Here is a 23,410-nt window from a genome sequence, read left to right on the forward strand (position 1 = left end):
GTTTTAGGGTACATTTTATTTTTTTTTAAAAGCTGACGGCGTTAGATTGATATTTGTACTCACAAAAACGTTTTAGGATTAAAATGTTACTCAAAATAACGTTTAAGGAGTAAAACGTTACTTACAGTAACATATATCAACCTAATGTTGTTACTTTTTTTAAAAAAATGAAATATACCATAAAACGTTACTGTGAAATACGTTTATACTAGTTCTATAAAATTTTAGAAAAATATATTATTTTGATAAATTGCTTTATATAATGGTTTAGTTTGGTCAAAAATTCGACCAGAGAGGGTAAGGATATATCAGAGAGGATAAGGATGTATTAGAGAGGGGAGGGATGTATCCGAGAGGGAAGGGATATATCCGATAGGAAAATAGGGATGTATCGACGAGAGTGATGTATCCGAGAAAATTCTTTTATCTTTTTTTAAATGATAGAAAATTTCAGAGATTATGATAAAATAAGATGCGTATTAGTATAATATTTCCTAATAATAATAAGTCAAATGTAAAGAAAGTGGAAAGTATGAAATAATGTTGCATACTGTATGTTATGTAGGAGATTTGACGGCAACTAATGACCAACTATGGGCTTTGAAAATATTTTGTGTCCTAAAGTTGAAATTAAAGAAACAATTCACATGTTACAATTTTCACGTGTCTTATTTTTTCTTGTAATAATAATGGGAAAGCGGCTATAAACAGTATAGTTATAGTACCATCGTACACAAGATAACGTGTCAAAATGATCATAAAACGACATTAATTTATGAACTTTTTAACTATCAAAACTTAAAAGGTTAGCTTCGTAGAAATCTTAGGAAACCATTTATTTGAATAGTATTGTATTCATCTCATATTATTACTTTACTAACAAGAATTATTTTATAAAAATTAAGATAAAATTAACATTATTTTTCAGTTTGTTCTTAATTCGTTTTGATGGTATAAATAATATTAATCACGTGTGTAAATTTTGTTAAGTTTTAAAAATATTCCTCAATTATTAATTTTTTTCATGTATATTTGTCATTATATCACAGTAATCGCCGAAACCTTAATTCTTAATTGCGAGGGCATATTAGTGAAAATAATTTTATTATTTATAATTTTTTAAGAGAGTGTAAAAAAAAATTAAACAAACAAATATAAGACAAACAATCTACGAAGACTTTATATCGATTAAACCATGAAATGTCAATATAAAAAACGAACTTTGTATCTCAATTTCACATACTAGCTCATGATGAGAAAAATCATAAATATCAAAATTAGTCATCTTGATGGTTGGGTTTCTTTTTCTTTCTTTTTTTTTTTTTATAAAAAATAAAACCAAATTATACAGATCTAATGTTATCAATATCAACTTTTCCGTTGATATTCAATTTGATTTGATTTTTTGATTGGTGTGACCACCCTTACTGAGAATTTATGGTTTCTACTTCATGTATTTATTTTATTATAATACATCATCATAAGCATGTCAACCAACAAAATAAACAGTAGTCTTTAACTGTATATTCCAATATTTGATAGAGCTTTAATACGAATTTTGACACTAAATTTAGCTAACCAGCTTTTGTAATCTAAAATGGATCCTTGATGCATCAATCCCTAATCTTGTAATTTTTACCTGCATATATACATTTTAAAACAAGACAAGGATTATTAATTTAATTGTTAAAATTAACTAGCTATACGTACGTACATTATTTTTCTATCATCTTTCATACATATAAATTTACATCCCATCAGTTATTTTATGTAAAATTGACAAGCACGGTATTTACAAAAGTATATGAGAAATTTTAGAATCTCGCGATCTTAAAAGTTGTGAATTAGATGAGAATTTTTTGGGATTAGTATGAAAATTCACATAAAACTTATTTTCCTACAAATTTTCATACTAATTCCCAATTTTTCACACTTTTTTGATAGTAAACGAAATGTTTGTTTTATGCATAAAAATGTCTCTCGAGCCTTATGGTTTTTGAATATTTCAGGTAGGATATTATAGTTAAAAAGATAATATAAATAATGACATTCTTTTTCAACTTCACTAGAAGTAAAACATGTTAATTGAAATAGAGAGTATACTATATCCTGCCTCCATCACAATTTATGTGAAGAAGGCATATGTAAATGGAAAACTTTCAAAATTTATAGTAAAATAAGTCGTAGATATCTATGTTACTATAAATCATCTCGTTAAGGGGAAAAAGAGAAGTTTAATGTCGAATTGTTAGCAATAATTAAATAATGAGTCATTCTTTTGTACTAATTTAAAAAAATGTCACATGAATTGATGAAATAAAAGGAAATACTATATGAACTACCTGAGCGTGGATCGTATAATAAATTGTACCGTCAATTGTTGAATAATTAGCGGTAACAACTTGTGCACCTTCTTCCTCTATGATTTTAATAACCTCTTGCAATGTGAAATTCTTTTGCAAACCACTTGTTAAAATGACCTCTAGAGTTGAATCCAGTTCTCTAACTTTTATTGTACAAGTTGTTGTAGATATGGATTTCTTTGAATCATCACCTATGATTTGTGCAACCACCTCATCCTTCCTTCTTTTTAATACCTCTACTCTTTCTTTTAATTCCTCAATGAAAGTAGTGGCTTGATCAACATGGTCATGTTGTGTCAGCACCTCCTGAAATTGTTAAAGACACTTTGAAATATACTTGTTGCCTCCTTATAGGGTAAGATTTATAATTATGAAAATAAGATAAGTCAGGTCATTACCTGTTGTAACAAGTAAGATTACTTAATGATAGGTAAAAATATATTGAATCATAGAAAAAAAACATCAAAATTATTTTGAAATTTCGAGTTTCATATTAGACTTATCAGGTTTGCAAGTTTTCGATTTAAACTATATATCATCAACTATTTTATTAAAAAAAAACTTTAAGTACAAGTTATACTCTTTTCTGACCTAAAATATTATTGATATTGTTCAAGTGTGTTTTGATAAATAGTGTGGTAATATTACTAAGTGATTTCTTTGGCTGAAGGTTCATACACTACCCAAGTGAGTCAGATTCTTGCTAATTTATGATACTACCCACTACATCAATATTTGAGTAAACCACGAATACCTTCCTCTGTAATCTCAGGTGAGAGAGGATTTTTTACTCCGTATGCCTATGAAGAACCTCAAGTGTTTAATTTGAGTTTGAACTCTATAAAGATGTTTTCAATTTCAATTAGAATTCAATATGCTATTAAATCTTAAATCATATTATAATTTCTTAACTAGAAATCTCAAAATAACCCATAAATCGATCTTGGGTATTTATAAAGATCAGATCTCGAATATTCCATAAACTTATATTCAAGAAGAGATCAACATATGTCAAAGTCTTCTTGATAATATATACTTCAAGAAATTCACATTTCATGGAGATAAATTTCAAATTATCCTAGTTCGAGAAATATGCTAGTACTATAGTTATTGAATTACAGAAAAAGAAGAATCAAGAGAACAAAAAAAATTATACCCATATTGTTTAAATCAATAATATTCTTATTTCTTCATATATTTTTATGATTGGTTTATTTTTTATTTATTGCAAACACAGTGAATGAATTACTAAAATCTTCTTATCCCTCTTTTTCTTTCTCTATTTTAGGGCTTCTTAAAAGAAAAAAAAAGACCTAGACCTTTTAAAATCAGAGTAGAGAAGAAAGAGGTAGAAGTTTGAGTAACTTTAGTAGTCCAAACCTGGTACTACTTATCTATGTTAAAAGATTCATCATCTCGTACAAATTAAATATTTTATCTAGAACTCAATAACTTCTAAAAAAAAAACAAACTAAATTCACATCGTATTAGACATGTGATAAAGGGAAATATATACCTTTGTTTATTTTTTATCCTTGATATGGATCAGCTCTTCATCTTAATTATATATCAACAAGTTGAGGTCTATACCTAAACAGGTCATAAACTTCAAATCTTTAATTCTCCTCGATCTCTTAACATGAAGCTATCTTGATCCTATTTCGCGCTTTCATGCTTATGTGTAAAATAGAAATAAGATGTTGTGTGTATGTATAAGGGATCTAGAGAGAGAAAATATAGTGTTTATAATATACCTTAGAATGATTGAGAGGAATAAGAGAGAAGAGCTTAGCATAAAGATACTTCATTTGGATTCTTCTATTCTTTTCCTGTGTTTTCCTGTCTAGCTTTTGTACTGAGCTAGTGCTAACAATATTATTAACACTGTTGTTTTCCATTTTTGTTGTAAAGTAATTTGATGAACAAGTGAATATTTTATGGATCTAGCTCCAATATAATTAAAGTTTGGAAAGAGGGAGGAATTATCTACGTAGTAATCATTATTTATATATTTATACTAAATTACATGTACTATAAGTTGAAAATTTCAACATATAAACCACCCACCACCCTACGTAAATCAATCACTTTCTAACTCTCTCTTCAATTAAATTCAAATTTATGTACAAATTTATAGAGTACATAATAAGCTATAAATATCTTCCGTACCTTCCTATTACAGTTTATTATTTCACTTGACATAAAATTTAATTTTTGTTTAAAAAATTGAAATTTATAGGTTAAAACATTTCTTTACTATTTAAGTCTGTAAATTATTTACTAAGGGTAAAAGTAAATATTTCAAACTTAACATTTTGATGGAATAAAAGAAAAACGTGTCATATAAATTAAGAAGAGAGAAATATTTTTTTTCTCTTTACAATCATGTCACTTGTTTCGAGGTCAAAATTTTTTAGCATCATAATTTTAAATAAAATGTAAACTAATCTCTGCATGTCCATTTTTTCATGAACATAAAATTTAAAAAGTATAATTGTATTCTACAACAAAAATGGTACATTTTATCATTGTGTAATATTAAAAAAAAATGGATGGTATTATTGATTTCTTCAAATTATTAGATGTAAAAGTTGTACGAGTGGTTGTGAGCTGTTTGTTATTATCCAAGTGTGATCGTTACTTTTCAACTATAAACTATAGTAATGATATGTTACATTATAGCGAATAATATTAATTTTTGTATAAATTTTATTAATTAAGTGACATCACGTCATTACGAGCGATCAACTCAATAAAATAATGAATAAATTCAAGTAACTTAGTGAGTATATAATATATACTACTATTCTTTTCCTACACAGTTTTGAAATTTTTGTTTCGTTCACTTTTATTTGATCATTATTTTGAAATATAATTTATTACTTATCAATTTTAATATACTAAAAGAGATAATAATAATAATAATAATAATAAGATATTTACTCTAAATATTGTTTATTTAATTCTAAATTATGTAAAAACTTAAAAGTTAAAACCATTCATGATTCATTAATTAATTATAAAAATGTTATAGTAAATTTTTTTTAAGAGACGTTCAAAGTTAATGAGTAAATAGTTCTCTATTACTTCTTGGTTTGGCAATTTAGAGGTGTAGATTATCGGATTGGTTCGGGTTTTTTAAATTTATAAATTAACCCAAATTAATAAAACTCAGTTTTTTTAACTTCAGATTTTTTTTTTGGGGTTTTTTTGGATTCTTTTGCTTAAGTATTCATACAAATATATTATTTTTTGTACTTCAAATATTTCTTCATTCCTACCAAAATATAACTATTTAAGGTGTTTCTTAAGAATACAACAGTAACAATGATATGATTAATGATACTAAAATATCCGAAAAAATATATAATAATAATGAAATTACGTAAAACAAATATTGCAAATTAACAAGTTATAATGAAAATGATCATAATCTAAAAATACCAAGTCATGCTAAAAATTTTAATAAGTATATATTAGTCACATGACTAGATATTAAAGGAAATTAAAATTAGATTATGTTTTTCAATTGTCTAAACCAATGTAAAATCAAAGAACAAATATTCAATATTATGTGTTAAATTGATTTTATGTTTGCATTATTATTAATTTGATTTTGATTTAAGTTTTAATATAATTACCAACATTTGTGGGCTATAATCTTTATAAAACCATCCAAAATTCTAAGTTTCAAATTTGAAATAATATATTAAAAGATAAAAACTATGAAAAAGTAAAAGAAATATTTAAAAATTATATCAAAGTAAATATTTATATGTATAAAATAAAATTTTAAAATTATATATAATGTCTGGTTGGTTTGATCTCGGATTGGTTCTTTTTGGTTAAAACCAAACCAATCCAAATATAGTCGAGTTCTTTTTTTTCAACAGCAAACTAAGTCAAACCAACCATTAGTCGATTTTTTTTTTAAAATTGACTCAATTTACAATTTAATTCAATTTTCGATTCGATTTTATATACTCCAATTCGCATCACGTAGCCTTTGTTGAATACTGTAATGGAATCGTTTTTTAGCCCAGCAAATGTTCACATCATTAAACAATATGGTCCATGACAAATAGTTGTAATACGAAAATAGTTAGGAGAAGTAATCATTAATTAGTAGTACCTCTTTTCGTATGTCGTAACTGATGATTCCTTAACCAACAGTAATATAGTACTAGTTAACAACTATAGTATTATATTTGCCCGAGTAAAAAATGCAGGGCGGAGCTATAGCCGTGACAATCCTAGGGTGTTCAGTTGAATATTCTTTCTTAGAAAATTACGTTATATATGTATGTTAAATTCTACATTTAAAAGCTATTTAAAATGTTGGATCCCCTTAATAAAAGCTACGCTTTTAGTGTAATAGTAATAGGTGTCCATTTCAATGGAGGAGTTTCCACATTTGAACCCCTAAATAGCTTCTTTTTTTGTTTTATTTTGATCGCGACACACCATTATTTTTAGATGAATACGCTTAATAAACTTTTTAACTCGGCCACTGAATTAATATACTCGCTAAATTAGAGCAAAGAGCATACGTTATAGTAGCTATATAAATTTTTCACTTTGTATTTTTAGTATATGACAAAGCCAATTCCTTTGTAAGTTAGCATATTTGCTCTTTTCTCTTAATCAAAAAAAGAGTGTTATTCTTTTGTAATACAACATGATGCAAATATAAGTAATTTATTTAAAAAGTATATTGATACATCAATAAATTTATATATATATATATATGTGTGTGTGTGAGAAGAGTTTAATAACTCTTCCGTCAATAATGGTGTGACTAAACGTTGAATATTTCTTTAAATTAATGTAAGGCTTGAAAGAGTTGGATTTAAAAAAATAATAATAATGTTGAGATTGGTCCAATCTAAATAATCTTGAGTTCAATTAATAAAATTTCGAATAAATTAATTATATTGAATTACTTTTACACATCTTATATAAAATAATATTTAACTTATATACAAGGTAATTTTTACATGGAAGGTTGTTCTGCTTACCTTTGCTTGTCATCAAGATAAGCATACATGACATTTATTATTTATGTTTTTATCTTGATAGGGAGTGTTAATATGAGTTACTGAAATTAGTTATTCTTCCTTTTATAAGTAAATTGGTTCTTAATTAATAATTGTATGCATTTTGTTTCAATTTATTTGTTAAGAATATATTTTGTAAATATTAATTTTTATTTAGTAACTCATTGCAATATTTCTACATGACCTGATTAAAGTTACAAGATTTAAAACACATTTCAAAGTATATGTACACACTTCTTTATTTATAATTAATTGTGAAATTTTAAAGTCTCTTTGCTTAATTTTTGTATTTTGTATTGAATCTAACTAAGATAAGGCCATAAGCACTCAAATTTGTGCTTATATAGGTATGTCATCGAATTTAAGTGCTACGAAAATAAGCTTGACTAATAAAGATTGACAAAGCAAAATTATATGGCTGTGTCAAGTTATACTTAAGCGAGATTCAAGAAATTCAAAAAGTGATGAACTATTAATTACTTTTGAACATCTTAAAAGAAGAAGACGAGAGGAAAATCCTTCAAATAACTTTCGATGAACACATGATTATCTCTTTTAGTTTATATATATTAGCTTTTATATTTTTGCACTACTTAAACATCTTGATTTGTAATATTATCACAAAAAGTATTATAAATCTAGTTTTTTTCTAGCTTTTAGTTTTCTTCATAGTTGTTAATTACATATTAGAAATTTGTATTTCATTATTAGAACTAATAAGTTAGGTCTAACCTCCCTTGTTTGAACTCTTTTCTTTGGGACTTATTTTTTTATGAAAAGTATCCCCCATCACATGCCTAGCAGAGATCTGTGTAAAAGAAACAAATAATATTAAGAAAGAGAAAATTTACAAAGAAGGACGTGTTTCGGTATGAAAATTTTTGCAATTCGAAATAATAATTTTGCACTTCGTCAAAGAAGTTGAATTTATTTATTTTTTTGCTAAAGTTTGAAGGACTTGCTTGACTTTTACTCTTTTCAAATAACGACAACGATTTAAGAATTTGCAACAAAGAAAATAAGAGGGAAATTCGATCTAGTCTAAAATATAATTATTCTATAATTGAGACTTTGAAAGTCTGTCGTTTAACATGACCAATAATAAGGCAATAATTATTTATTGTGGATAAAGAAAAGTATAATTAATTATTTCATTTGGATTTACATGACCAATAACGAGGCAAATTAAAGTGACACGTAATTTTGACATTTAAACTACGCTTTTTTTTCCGTGTTTTATACCTAAATTATTGAAAGTGTAAATTTCATACCTAAATTTTTCACTTTGAGAAACACACCACCCTTTTATGTCAATCTCATTATGACGTATATAATGTTCTCCATATGGATAAACATTCGATCTTGACAAAAACTAAATATATTATTAGTATACTTAAAATCTAAAAATTATTATCCAGAAAAATAATATTTCTTTTATAAAATAAAGTGAAAAGGATTCGAAATATATTCGAACTTTGATCGATATTGTTGTAACAATCACAAACTTTGAGCAGCACATATAAACCCATGAACTAGTTAATAGTATATTTTAAAAGTTTAGATGTGCCAATTTGGACAAGTTACTATTTATAATGACCCACCTAACCTCTGCTTTCCTTTTTTTTTCTTCTCATTTTGTGTTAGATATATGCATATGAAAAATGTATTTACTTGTTTCCGTAAGATTTTTTATTTATTTATTTATTTATGTTATATTCGATACACTAATACAATTATCTTCTAAAAATATATGTACATACATATGTAACACAAAATGAAAAAAACGTAAAAAAAATATAGGAGCAAAAGGTTAAATAGAATGAAGTAGATATTTTATATTTTTAAAAATAAAATAATATCAAAATTTTTGGGGGTGGAGGGTAGGGGGGATGAGTGGGTGTTTTTTTTTAAGGGGGAGGGTGAAGTATGAATTTTTTTAAAATAATATTTTATAAAATATTTCTTGTATTATACGGATGGGGGATTGTCAGGAGAGGGGGTACATGAATGATGTGATGGAGTGGGTAATAAAAATAATTTAAATATTATTTTGTTAAAAGAATATTTGTTTTGTGGATTGTAATACTTCAATAATTAATCTTTGATTAATTTTAGTAGTTTATTACTTAATTTTTGTCAAAGGTAGAATATTTTATCCATGTGAAATGTCATGTGTCAAGTATTTTTTAAATAAAAGAGAGCCCATTAAATACACAACTATGTTTTTTAAACTAGGGAAAAGGGTCAATATGTCCTTAAACTATTCAAAAAGGTTTAGATGTATCCCCGTTTAATTATATTATAGATTCTATCTAGTTAATAACGAACGTTGCTCAAATGAAATATTTCTATAAGGAAAAATGATATTTTTAGTCCATGTGTTAAGTCTGTATTCTTATTTTTGTCCTTGTGTTATTTTACTTAGCACTATATAAACTTTCAATTATATCAAGTGAGTGATTTTAATCCCTCAACTAACATTTTAATTCGAGTTCTTCATTTTAATTATCTCTTTAAAGAACAAGTTTCCATGTCTCTATCTTGAAGAACAAGCTTATCGATCTGAGCTACATTTTCAACAAAACTAACTTGATCGGCATCAACCCTCCCTCTCTCACACCGACAAACGATAGCTCATTTGAGCTGTATTTGAACAAAACCCACATAATTGGCATGAGATTACTCTCTTTGTCCGTTGAACTCGAAGTCATCTAAGGTACATTTGGACAAAATCCACTTGGATCTACTGAAATATCAACAATGTATTTGTGATTTTAGGTATGTTGTTGCTCTCATTTATTTTTCGTAATTTTGAGCTAGGTTTTTATGTTCATAAATGGTGTTTTTTTTAATTAATGTCTGTTGTTCAATTGTATTGCTGCTAACTTTTGGCCATTTCTAAGTTACTGAAACGATTCAATGAAAGTAAATTCATCATCCTCTTTTAAAAGTTTTCTATTTCTCGAGCAATAATTTTTAAATACTTGAATTGTCTCTTTTAGCAGTGAATTCTCTATTAAATTTTTTTAAATCTGTTAGTTGAGGGACTAAAATTAGTCACTTGATATAATTGAAGGTTAATAGTGCTAAATTAGATAACACAAAGACAAAAATAAGAATATAACCTTAACAGACTAAAAATGTAGTTTTGTCTTTTGTGAAATGAAATGTATCCCATTCCCACGTTACTATATATATCATATGAGGCAATAACAAAATTAGCTACTATCTCTGTTTCTCGACTTAGTCATACAAAGAATAATTAGAAAACGAACAAATTGAAGAAAAAACGTCAGTTGTCTAGATGAATTAATTGACGCCTACTTGTTTTGAAAGCTATACTAACAAGTAACAATCATATAAATACCAACTTAGACTGTGTTGGAATGATTGAGAGATCAATTTCTTTTCTTAATTAAAATTTTCAGATTGAGTAATAAAATTTATGCAAATTGAAAAATGTATAAAAATTTTGTTTTAATTGGATCGCAATACAACTATAAAATATTAAATGAAATTTTAATTTTAACTGGACTGATATAAATATGAATGAGAAACACATGATATATACTATTGGAATTGAGGGCGCTTATGACTTAAAAGGACAATTAAATTGTATTAATAATCTATATTAGTCATAATTAAGTCGAAGAAGTTTGGTACGATAATGTTCGTAGTTTCCACAATTTACGCACAACGTACGACTGCATGCATGCAATATCTATATTGTCTGGAAGAAATAGAATAATACACACATGGCACTTGTTATTTGATTTGTCTTTTTGGACTTTTATTTGATACTGTGTTCCTATAATATAACAAAAATAATTTTTGTAACAATAAATAGATACTTGAATAAAGAGTGTTAAAGTCTTAATCGATATTAATTAAATGTCATTATATTTAATATTGCTAAAGTCTTTACACTATATCTGGATCATTGTTATCTATTGTATTGTATTGTATCGTTACTGTACCTACAACGTTTGTTTTGATTGTTACTTAAAATGTATTGTACTGTATTGTTAAATTTCGTTATTACGTACTAATAGAAACCCCTATTTTATAGAACAATCAATTTGGTGTGTTCCTATTGTTACTTAATTTCTTTTTTCAATTATATCTTTACAAAATATTTCAAAATACTATTTTATCCTTTACCATAATTATTTAAACCTAATCTAGTCAAACCTCCTACCCTAGAATAATTAAAGATATTTAAGTAAATTTATAAATTACAATACTGTACGATACAATCAAACCGGACAATTAAAATGTTACTAAACAACAACAATCAATACAATCTATCTAAACATTATATCTACCATACAATATTGTACAATTGAGTACAAGACAATACAATATATTATGAAATAATTGGTAACAATGATCCAAACAAAGTGTTTGGAAAACATATATAAAAAGTGTTAACTACCATTAAAAATATATATTTAACAACAGTTGCTAATTAATTACCGCTAAAGATTATTTTGACGTAATTTACTATACATATGTTTAAATCTAACACTTTAACTAAATAATTTTTAAGTGAAATAAATATGAACATAACAAAAAAGCATTAAAACTTATATCAGCATACTAATTATTCATTATTATGTTTAATATTATTATTATAGATTTTAGCAACATTTACGTACAGTAATATAGGGTCACAAAAAATCATTTTCATACTCCTCACTCCTCAGCCCTGATAAGCAACCAAATGATTACCTGATCGTACACTAACACTAATATATTATTATCTTATGGTATTTATAATAATATTTTAAAATTATAATTTTATTTAAAAAATTATAAAAAAATTAATTTTTTAAATAATATGAGTTGATCCTACATAATCCAAATTCCATGTACTTGTGAGTTGTGTTAATCGTTTTCTAAACCAAAAAAAATGAATCGATCCGATTTAATCCGTTAAATTTCAAAGCACTCAAAGGATAATTTAATTAATTTATTCTTATTTTTTTTATAAATTTCAATTTAATACTAATAAATTTTACAGCTCATTAATATCTCTTCATATTTATTGAGTAAGAAAAAATATGAATGCAAAAAACTAAATGTGGACCAATTGTTTAAGTACATATTAAGAAAAGAATTCTGCCGTTTTATTGTGTAGTCCTGTCAATTTAACTTCGTGGTTTTATTTCTAATCGCAAGAAAGCTGTTTATTTAATAAAAAGTTATGAGTCAAAGTATTTGTAATTATGATCTAATTTTATCGGACAATTGTTTTTGGCACGTTTATTTTGTGGCATAAGATTTATTGTATTTCTCCTTTTTCTATTGTTCTCGAGTTTCTTGGATTATTGATACATGACATAATTTAAAATACATAATTGAGATTTAATTTTTTAAAATAAATATTTAATTATGATTTAATTAATAAATATAATATATATGTCGTATTATAAATTATTATAACTTCACGATCTTAACAACATATTATCTTGTCTATAAATATAGGAAAAAAAATATTTCCTTTCTAAGTTTTTACCAAGGATTTTTTTTAATTTTCTTTTAAATAGTCTTTTTATTTAACAGTTTCTCTTTGAGAAATCAAAACTGAGAAATGAACGGAAGCCAAAGCTAACTAGTCAACTAAAGACAGAATTGAAATTAAATAAATTCTTATTGAATTACCGATTCGACTGTTAAAGAAAATAACTCAAGTTCGATAACTCAATAAGAAGAAAAACTTTTAAGCTTATATATATATATTTTTAGAATATTTAACTGCCGCAGAATAATAGCTACTGTTAATTTTGGAGGAAATAGAAAAAAATGGAAGAAAAAAAAAGATGAACTTAAAAAGAAAATAAAAATAACATCCTGCATAAAAAAAATTAGGAAGAGAATTTTTGTTCCCTAAATTTGTGAAAAAGGTAATATGTATTATGGGGGTTATAATAATTTTTTTAATTTTTACAATAAAATATATAATATATTTATAAATTAAATCATGATTAGAAATTTACTTTAAAATTAAATTTTAACTATTTAATTTGAAGTTTAATCTATGTCATGTGTTACTGGTCCAAATAGAAATTTGAAAAAAAATAAAAAAAAAAATGAAAAGGAGCCGAATTCGATTTATTATATCTACTAATCAGAGCAAGACTTTTAAAGAACTTTACCTCGGGACATAACTTGTGCTTATGCCCTAAACTTATGTTGTGGAGCATAATTTGGGTCTTGAGCTTAATTTCTTTTGTTTTCAGACGTAACTTGTGTATTATGCATATGTCTTGGGTCATAATTTGTGTTTTGTGTGTATCAAACCAAATGAAGATCATCACTATTTAAACTAAGGATCAAATCAAGGGAGATATAGACTCAGAGGAAAGGGCATAATTTTAATTTGGTAGGTTTTAGATTTTATGATAATTATTTTGGATATCAATGATTAAGTTTAAAAATTTTAAAATATTTAATAATTTTCTTAATACATTATTAATCATTCAAATGAAAGTTAGTGAATTCGATCAACTTTCATGCGCCCTTGCATGGGCTGTGCCTCCTCACGATACTTGGTAGAAGTCTAATGTGTAGAGATTCAGCTGAACTTAAATTTTTTTTATTAAATAATGTTTGTATATATTTAAATTTTTTCTTTAAATTAAAGATTCAATTATTAACATCTGAAAAAAATCGTTTTAAAATTCAAAATTTATAAAGTTGAAATTCCGATTCCTACTATTCTGACACATGGGCATGTCTTACAAAAATGAAATGGTACCATATAACTACTAAATGTGCCATATAAGTTGGTGAAGTTAATACTAGTTAAACAACGAAAAAGAAATGTTTGTGTTGATGATTGACAATGCATCAATCAATTATCAGCCTAGATTTGAATTGTTAGTGGTCAAGATTCTTGACAACAACAATTACATATATAAAATTAAATGCTTAAAGTCTTGAACATTATTGTTAATTTAATTATAGTTGTCAAAATCAAATAGCTATACGTGCATAATTTTCTATCATCTTTCATATTACGAAAATTTACATCCCATCTAATTTATTCCAACTAAATTTAACTAGCACAATATTTACGCAAGTATATCAAACATTTAGAATCTTGTGTGCTTAAAGTCTTAAACTAAAAATTTGTATAACATATTGACATGTTCCTTGAACGTGAGGTTTTAAAACATGACAGGCAAGATATTCAAGTTAAAATGTTACTAAAAGAATGTAATACATACTCTCTACATCTTTCATAATTTATTTATTTGTATAATATATTGACATTTTCCTTGAACGTGAGGTTTTAAAACATGTCAGACAAGATATTGAAGTTAAAATGTTATGAAAAGAATGTAGTACATACATCTTTCATAATTTAATTATTTGTAGTTAAATATGAGTACTATTTTTACGAGGCCAAGCTTTAGAAATAGCTATGAAAACAAACAGAATATTTTGCTACAATATAATACTTTTATGGATGAATCTATGAAGATAGCTACAAATTTCTTTTATCACGGCAAAAGAATAAAATAACTTGCTATAAATATATTTTTTTGTGGCAGGAACTTTATATCAGAATATAACTACAACACAAACATTTTGTAGCAATATATATATTAGTTCATAGTCATGGACCACGTAAAGTTTGTAGCTAATTATTAACCACCTAACATCTTTACGAAAATTTTTTTATAGCTAAAGTAGTGTTTATCTACGAATAAATTCATATTTAATTTTGTAGCAATATGTATTTTTTCTTGAACGTAGTGCTTGCGCATTGTGTGTCGTGTAGGAGATTTGACGACAAACAATGATAAAGGCGTCGAACTGCGGCATTTGAAGAATTTTTGAGTCCTAAATTGAAAATTGAGTCTCAATTTTCACGTGTGTGATTTAGCAAATCAGATCTTTTAATCTCAAATGGATACTTGAAGCATCAACCCCTAATCTCAGTAATTTTCACCTGCAAACATTACATAACAAGAAAAGCATTGTTAATTAATTCAGTTTTCAAAAGTAACTAGCTATGTACATAACGGGTATACTTCCTTCTCGCGTCTTCGTCTGATCAATGAGCTTAAATTTTCGTAACACTTTCAACTTATGATCTAAAAGAAGTCATGTGAATATAAATTACCACGTTAAGGGGGATGGGAAGCGAGTTTATAGTCAAATGGGGAGTAGTAAGTTTTTAGTAATGTTATTTTTTTTGGACCGACTTGAAAAAAGTGTCGCATAAATTGAATGAGCATCTGAATAATAATAATTAGTGGAAACAACTTGAGTTCCTTTTTCCTCTATGATTTTAATAACCTCTTGCAATGTTAAATTCTTTTGCAAACCACATGTTAAAATGATGACCTCTAGAGTTGAATCCAACTCTCTAACTTCAACCACAGGTGTTATTATACTACAACTAGTTGTAGACATGGATTTCCTTGAATGATCACTTTAATACCTCTTTTCTTTCTTTTAGTTCCCCAATGTAACTAATGGCTTGATGAACATGGTCTTGTTTTGTCCGCACCTCCTGAAAAGAGTGAGATACTTAGGTAAGCCTCCATGTTGCGTAAGATTTGTAATTATGAAAATAAGATAAGTTACCAGCTATAACAACGAAAGATGACCTAATGATGGTTTATATGCAAGTTAACTACGAGATCATGTAAGACATGTTTAAACAAGCAAATTGGCATTTGATTTACAGTAGAAATTCAAGTATTTATTTAAAGGATAATTAGAGACTTCTTTTGCAACTAGCATGATTAACATCGATTAGGTAGGGTTTTTTTTTTTTTAAGGTCATTTCAAATGTAAAAATAACAAAAAAGGAACTTAAAATTCGACATATTGTTGAAAGTGAGAAGGAAAATGAAGTTGCTAAAAGCAAATATTAATTTCTCTTCATGATTAATTATCCCTGTTTTTTTAAAATCTCCATTTTAGAGCATCTTATACAAAAAATGACCTAGACTTTTAATATTCAGAATAACGTATAAGAAGGCAGGGGCTCGAGCAACTCAATAACTTTAAAAAGGATAATGCCCAAGTACCCCCTCAACCTATGCCCGAAATCTCATAGACACACTTATACTATACTAAGGTCCTATTACTCCCCTAAACTTATTTTATTAATAATTTTTTACTCCTTTTTAGCTTACGTGGCACTATCTTGTGGGCCCAACGATGACTGACTTTTTTTTTCGAACTAGTGCCACGTAGGCTAAAAAGGGATAGAAAATTACATATAAAATAAGTTCAGGGGGTAATAGTACCTTAGTATAGTATAAGTGTGTCTCTGGAATTTCGGGCATAGGTTGAGGGGGTACTTAGGTATTTTCCCCTTTAAAAAAGAACTATATTCAAGAACCCTCATGTCATCATGTTAGACATGCATGTTAAAGGGCAATATACCTTTATTTAATTTTGAACATGTCACTATCTGCATACTTATCAACATCTTAAATATGGAATCAACAAGGTTGGGGTGTAGACTTTAACACCTCACCCCCCCCCCCTTTCATTCTGTTACAATTTGTTTGTGAAAAAACTTACAAGATAATAAAATTGTAAGATTAAATTAAAAATAAAATGAATAAATTAATCTCTTCAGGTTGAGGCGCAGATATGTCGCTCTCTTTAAGAAGATTCAAGCCCACTGCAGCAAATGTTTTCACCGGTCCAGCAGAAGTCTTCTTTGACTTGTCCCCTCCAGGATACAACAACCTTCACAAAGTATAACTCAACAACTTTGGACAAGAGTTGAGTCCAAAGCTCCACAAAAAAGAACACCTCCCTTCAACTAATAAGAACTCTCTTTTAGACTAAATCTTTCACTCTTTGTTTTCTCTTGTGTTTTGTGTGTGTACCAAACCAAATGAAGACCACCACTATTTATACTACAAGAAGTTTTCCTAGCAATGAATAGGAAGATAATGGAGATAGTAAATAGTGAAGATAATGGTCTTAGGAGTTACAGAGGTTACATAGGTTACGAGTTACATAGGCTACAAAGAGTAATGGAGGAATTAAGAATGAAATAAAGTGATGGATAACCAATGCTAATGGATGATGTAGAAGTTATCCATTCCAATGTTTATTGGAATGTTTTTATCTCACAATGAATTCAGCCAATAAAGCCAAAAGTAATGACATTACATGGCTACCAAGTCAAAGATGAATAGCATGATTAAATTGATAGTTTAAAACACAAATGCCTACCAATGGTCATTCTTATAACTCTAAAATAAAGCAATTTAATATGTTAAATATTAATATTAAAATGCTAATAACCTAACAGAATCAGAATTCATAAACTTCAAAAATCACTGTTACAATTAGAATTCATGAACTTCAAAAATTTTGAATTCAATTTGATCTCTCTATTTTGCGTTATCATGCATGATGGAAATAATGATAATAATATCTCTCTGTGTAAAAGAGATCTAGATAGAAAGAAGGAGAAATTATAGGGTTTATTATACCTTAGAATAGTTGGAAGGAATAAGAGAAAAGAGCTTAGAAGAAAGATACTTCATTTGTTGCCGTTGAGTGGTTCATTGACACCATAATTTTAAGTATCAATACACGGGTGAGTTAAATCGTTCTATCTTGAGAGGATATATTTCATTAACCTCGAGTACTAGAGGTGAATAATTTCTTTAAGGAAATATTGTGTATTTAATGAACTCGATTTTCTTCTTTGAGAAAAATATTTTGTATACTGTTACTAATTTGTTTCTGACTCTTCTCTCTACTAGTTTAAATTTTCAGTTTTGAATAGAAGATGAACCACACTTGCTAAATTAGAGCAAAGGCCATTGTATTCAGTATGTACATGTATACGTAAATCAATATGTCAGATCTTAGAGCAGATGGTTGCTATTCTAACTCAACTTGTCAAGATGAGTATATATGATATTTGATGAAATTCAACAGAGAATTTTTATTTTATACTAACAAAAGAAACTTCACATTTTTATTCATACTATGCTCTACAAATTAAAGATACTGTCTTTTTTATTATCTAATTCTAAGAAATCTATATCTCATACTATACAAAGTTATTGACTTCTTTTATCTAACAAATTCTCATATACCTTTACATTTGTTAAAGAATGACAAGAGTCCCACATCGGTGGTTAATAAGATGAGTGGACTCGTTATAAGGCTTGGACAATCCTCCTCCCTTTGAGCTAGCTTTTAAAACCTAATTTCACGTGGTATCAGATCAGGGTCCGTCTCACTCGAAGTTGGAGTCCCCAAAATTAAAATTGTCCACGCACCAGATGCTAAGTACTGGTCGTGAGGTGGGGTGTTAAAGAATGACAAAAATCTCACATCAGTAGTTAATAAGATGGGTGAACTCGTTATAAGGCGCAATCCTCCTCTCTTTCGACTAGCTTTTGGGGATGAGTTAAGTTTAAGACCTAATTTCACAAACATCACTAATCAACTTTACACTCTTTATACTTTTACTGTTGTGCACTGACTTTCATAAAGTATCTTTGGGCAGACACTATTATTGGAATCCAATTACAACATCAATTCTTTAATTATTTTTTTTGGCAGTGATGTCTTTTTCTTATTTTTTCTAGACACAATACAAAAGGTAATATTCGAGAGTCACTTATACGGTTATACCCTTGATCATTTCTCTCAAAAAGACGTTATATGAGCAAGTAGATATAGAAACTAAATATAATTTACTTATTTTTTTAAAAAAAATAAAATAATTTAGGATATAATTAACAGTACACTCTTGAGGAACACATTAGTGTCCATATGTCGTTGGTATAAGTCAAATGAATTTTATTTTAAATTTAACTTAGAACTCATATATGAACTAACATAATATTGATTGCACTTGAAACCTTCAAATTTTAGGTTCGCCTATGATCACAATTATCAGTTCTGTCATTTATGGTCCAAATTTATTTTGGATTAATTTTAGAAATAAGGAGTTCATCTGAACATTTTTAGTCAAAAAATTATTTGTATATATCATTTAATTTGTTACATTAAAGGCCATATATCCAATTCACATAATTAATTATATTATAGGCTCTAGTAACACAACATGGCTCAAATGAAAATTTTTAATTTGTATGTGTTTGTTCTGTGTTCTTTGGCATAAACAATTTGAATAAGTATTAGTGTGATCTCCTTATTGATCTTTGCTTGTAATTAATTAAGTAAATTTAGCAAACCATCTTTTGTAATCTCAAATGGACCCTTGATGCATCAATCCCTAATCTAGCAATTTTCACCTGCAAACATTAGATAACAAGAAAAGCATTGTTAAATTTAGTTGTCAACATAAGTGATGGCAATTTAAGCCCATTTTTCATTGATCCATCTAAATAGCTCATTAAATATGAATTAAAAGATTAATTTAAAATATGGGTAATATTAAGAATTATACTCATATTTTATCCATAAAAATATGAGTATATTATGGTAAACTACGGATCAAATATGGATATTGCAAGTTTTCTTCAAATTTTCAAAAAATCTTCTATTATAAAGTTTTAGAAGCGATTTTTCAAAATTTTCATATATGGATCCCTATTAATATTTCAACTCTCGACCACCACCCCATGCTTCCAAAAAAAAAATTAAAATTTATTTTTAAAAAATATATTGAACTTCAAAATTTCATTTTTTTTACCCCTACCCTCGACCTCCCCCCCAACCCACCCCAACACAAGCCCCCTCACCGCCCACCCCAAAAAATAAGATTTTAGTTTATTTACAAAAAATGTTTTCAACTTCGAATTTTATTTTTTCATCACTACCATCGTCCCCCATCACCCCCTTACCCCCACCCGCACCCAAAAAAAAATTAAGTTTGTTTTTAAAAAAATATATTCAACTTCAAATATTTATTTCTCACCCTATCCCTAGACCCACCCCAGCCATCGTCCCTTACCCCCACCTCGACCCCCCAACCCCCAACCCCGAATTTAATTTTTTTTTTACTTTTATAATAAAATTAAACTAAATGAAGCATTTTCAACAGATTTCATCTAAAAAAAGACTAAATTATTTTCTCTGTATTGAATTCTTAAATAAAGAACTATTTATTCATGAAATATGGGTAAACTAGTATTTTACCCAATCCATTTATTACCCAACTCATTTTTTTCCATATCAAATATGGGCGGGTTGAATGATTACACATTTTATGTTTATCCATTTCAACCCGCCTACGTTTGACCAACCCGCCCATTTGTCACCACAGATCAGAATTAACTAGTTATACGTACATTATTTTCCATCATCTTTTTTATTACTTAAATTTACATTCCATCTATTTTATTTTATGTAAATTTGACTAGCACGGTATGTACGAAACTTATTATTTTGTGATTTTAAACGGATGATTTATATAATATATATAGAACAATATGTCCTTTGAACATGAAGATTTTAAAACATGTTAGGTAGGTTGTTGGAGTTAAAAAAGTACTAAATATTATACAGATAAAGTGTCAAAAATACACCTAAACCTAAACTATTGAAAGTGTGAGTTTCATACCTAAATTATCACTTTTTAGTTTGAAAAAACATACCTCAGTTGTGTGTGTAATGCACTCTATTTTATATGAAAAAACTTTGACACATGACATTCCATATAGATTAAATATTCTATCTTGATAAAAATTAAATAATAAAAAATTAATATTAATTAAAATTAAAGTTTACTATCCAAATAAAAAATTAAATTATTTTTCTTATCTCACTCCACCACCTCCTCACGTAACCCCCCCCGATAATCCCATTCTTTTTTTAAAATTAATCATTTATAAAATATTATTAAATATTTCATATCCCCCCGCACCGCACCGATAGAAATTGATATTCTTCTATTTTAAAAAATCTACCCCATCCTATTTAATTTTTTGCTTCTAATTTTTATTTTTTACGTTTTCTTATTTTGTGTTAGATATGCTCGTACATATATTTTTCGAAAAAAAATTCTACTAGTGTACAGAATATAACATAAACAACTAAAAAATATAAAAAGTCTTGTGGAGGCAAGTAAAACTATTTTCGATATGTATATCTAAACATTGGGGAAAAATTGAAAATGGAGGGTTAAGTGAGATGGGTAGAATTATATTTTTAAGAAAATAAAATGATATCTAAATTATTATTTGAGGAAGGGGAGGAGATCAAGTAAAAAATGAAATACTTTTATTAAAGAAATTCAAACAACATAAAAAACTTTTAAAAATGGTGTAGGGTAAGAAAAATATTTTTCATTTTATTTTACAAAGAAAATATTGTTTTTTTACAATATTTTTTTAATTTTTTATTTAACTAATACTAATAATTTATTTATTTTTGTCGAAATTGAATATTTTGTCCATATGGAGTGTGATGTAAAAAAAATTTAAAATAAAAGAGAGAGAGTGTATTACACATATCATGATAAGAGTGGTATAAAACAGAGAGATGTGTTTCTCAAACTTAAAAGTGATTTTAGATATGAAACTCAAAATTTCAATAGTTAAGGTATGAAACTAAAAAAAAAAAGATAGTTTAGATGTTTTTGTGACACTTATCTCAACATTATATAAGATGACATTCTTTAAGATAGAGATTAAGGATGTGCCCCATTCTTAGGTCAGGTTTCACCCCTTCATTCTCCTTTAACTTATCCAATGAAGCCCTTTGAGGAAACCTTTTTAAAAAAAAACAATAATTCTAAAGAGAGATTACTACATACTCTCTATATCAATTTATGTGAAGTGATTTGACTGCCACATAGTTTTAAGAATGAATGAAAGACTTTTGAAAAGTTAAAAGTCAATTTGTTACAACTAAATATTATATCTGTCACTACTCTTGAAATTTACTAAACAAAAGAGAAATGTCATATAAATTAGGACAAATTGAAATATGAATCACCTGAGCGTGGATCATATAATAAATTGTATCGTCAATTGTTGAATAATTAGCAGAAACAACTTGTGCTCCTTCTTGCTCTATGATTTTTATAACCTCTTGCAATATGAAGTTCTTTTGCAAACCACTCACTAAAATTACCTCTAGAGTTGAATCCAACTCTTTAACTTCAACCATTGGTGATTTAATACTACAAGTTGTTGTAGGCATGGATTTCTTTGAATCATCACATGTCTCTTGTGCAACCACTTCTTCCTTCCTTCTCTCTAATACTTCTATTCTTTCTTTTAATTGCTTAATGTAAGTAATTGCAGCATCAATTTTGTCTTGCTTTGTCAAAACCTCCTGAAATTATTGTTTAACTAGCAAATCAGGAAAACTAACAACTTGAAAATATATATGCTCTTTCGAAACAACTTAATCTTTTAGATAAGATAGTCACACACTTCAACATGCATGGTATCAGAGAAGGCAAAGGTCCTGCTCGATGAATCTCACTGCTACCCAAATAAAAAAAATTCCACATACTTGGTTCATGAAAAAAAAATCTCATCTTAAGTTTTTAGATGAAATGGTCACAGACTTAAAACAACAAGTTTTACCAAACAATATCGATAAATTACTTCAACAAGAAAAACGACGAAGAAGAAAAATACCTAGAGATAATCTATTTTTTCATTGTGCATTATAAAACAAATTTACTATTGATTTACGATGAGAAAAATCTTTATTTCTAGTGGTTTATGCATTCATGTGAGTGTGAGAGAGAAATAGGATTTTATACCTTAGTAGATTGGTGATGGTGGGGAGGAATGAGAGAAAAAAGTTTAGAAATAAGATACTTCATTTGGATTCTTCTAATCTTTTCTTGTGTTTTCCTCTCTATCTTTTCTGAAGCTGTAACAATATTAATATTGCTGCTTTCCATTTCCGTTATTGTATTTAATTAAGGGGATACGGTACGATAGAGATCGATCGATTCGATTCGATATTGTAATGTTTCAAGGGTAGATCTTCATCATCATTTATATAAAGGGGAGATATATCAAAGGAAATAGTGAGGAACTTGCAGAGTCAACA

The 23,410-nt window shown here is 27.3% G+C and overlaps 1 protein-coding gene across 1 annotated transcript; it reads right to left on the bottom strand.

The window, feature by feature from the left end:
• Window positions 1-19,451: 19,451 nt before the first annotated feature.
• On the bottom strand, window positions 19,452-23,410 carry LOC101248004 (transcription factor bHLH162-like). Its single transcript, XM_004236064.5, has 3 exons — window positions 23,115-23,410; window positions 22,334-22,675; window positions 19,452-19,686 (listed from the first exon to the last, which is right to left on the bottom strand). The coding sequence occupies exons 1-3, from the start codon at window positions 23,256-23,258 to the stop codon at window positions 19,618-19,620; spliced, it is 555 nt and encodes a 184-aa protein (XP_004236112.2). The 5' UTR covers window positions 23,259-23,410; the 3' UTR covers window positions 19,452-19,617.

This window comes from Solanum lycopersicum, chromosome 3, assembly GCF_036512215.1.
Source record: "Solanum lycopersicum chromosome 3, SLM_r2.1".
Classification (NCBI taxonomy): Eukaryota; Viridiplantae; Streptophyta; class Magnoliopsida; order Solanales; family Solanaceae; genus Solanum; species Solanum lycopersicum.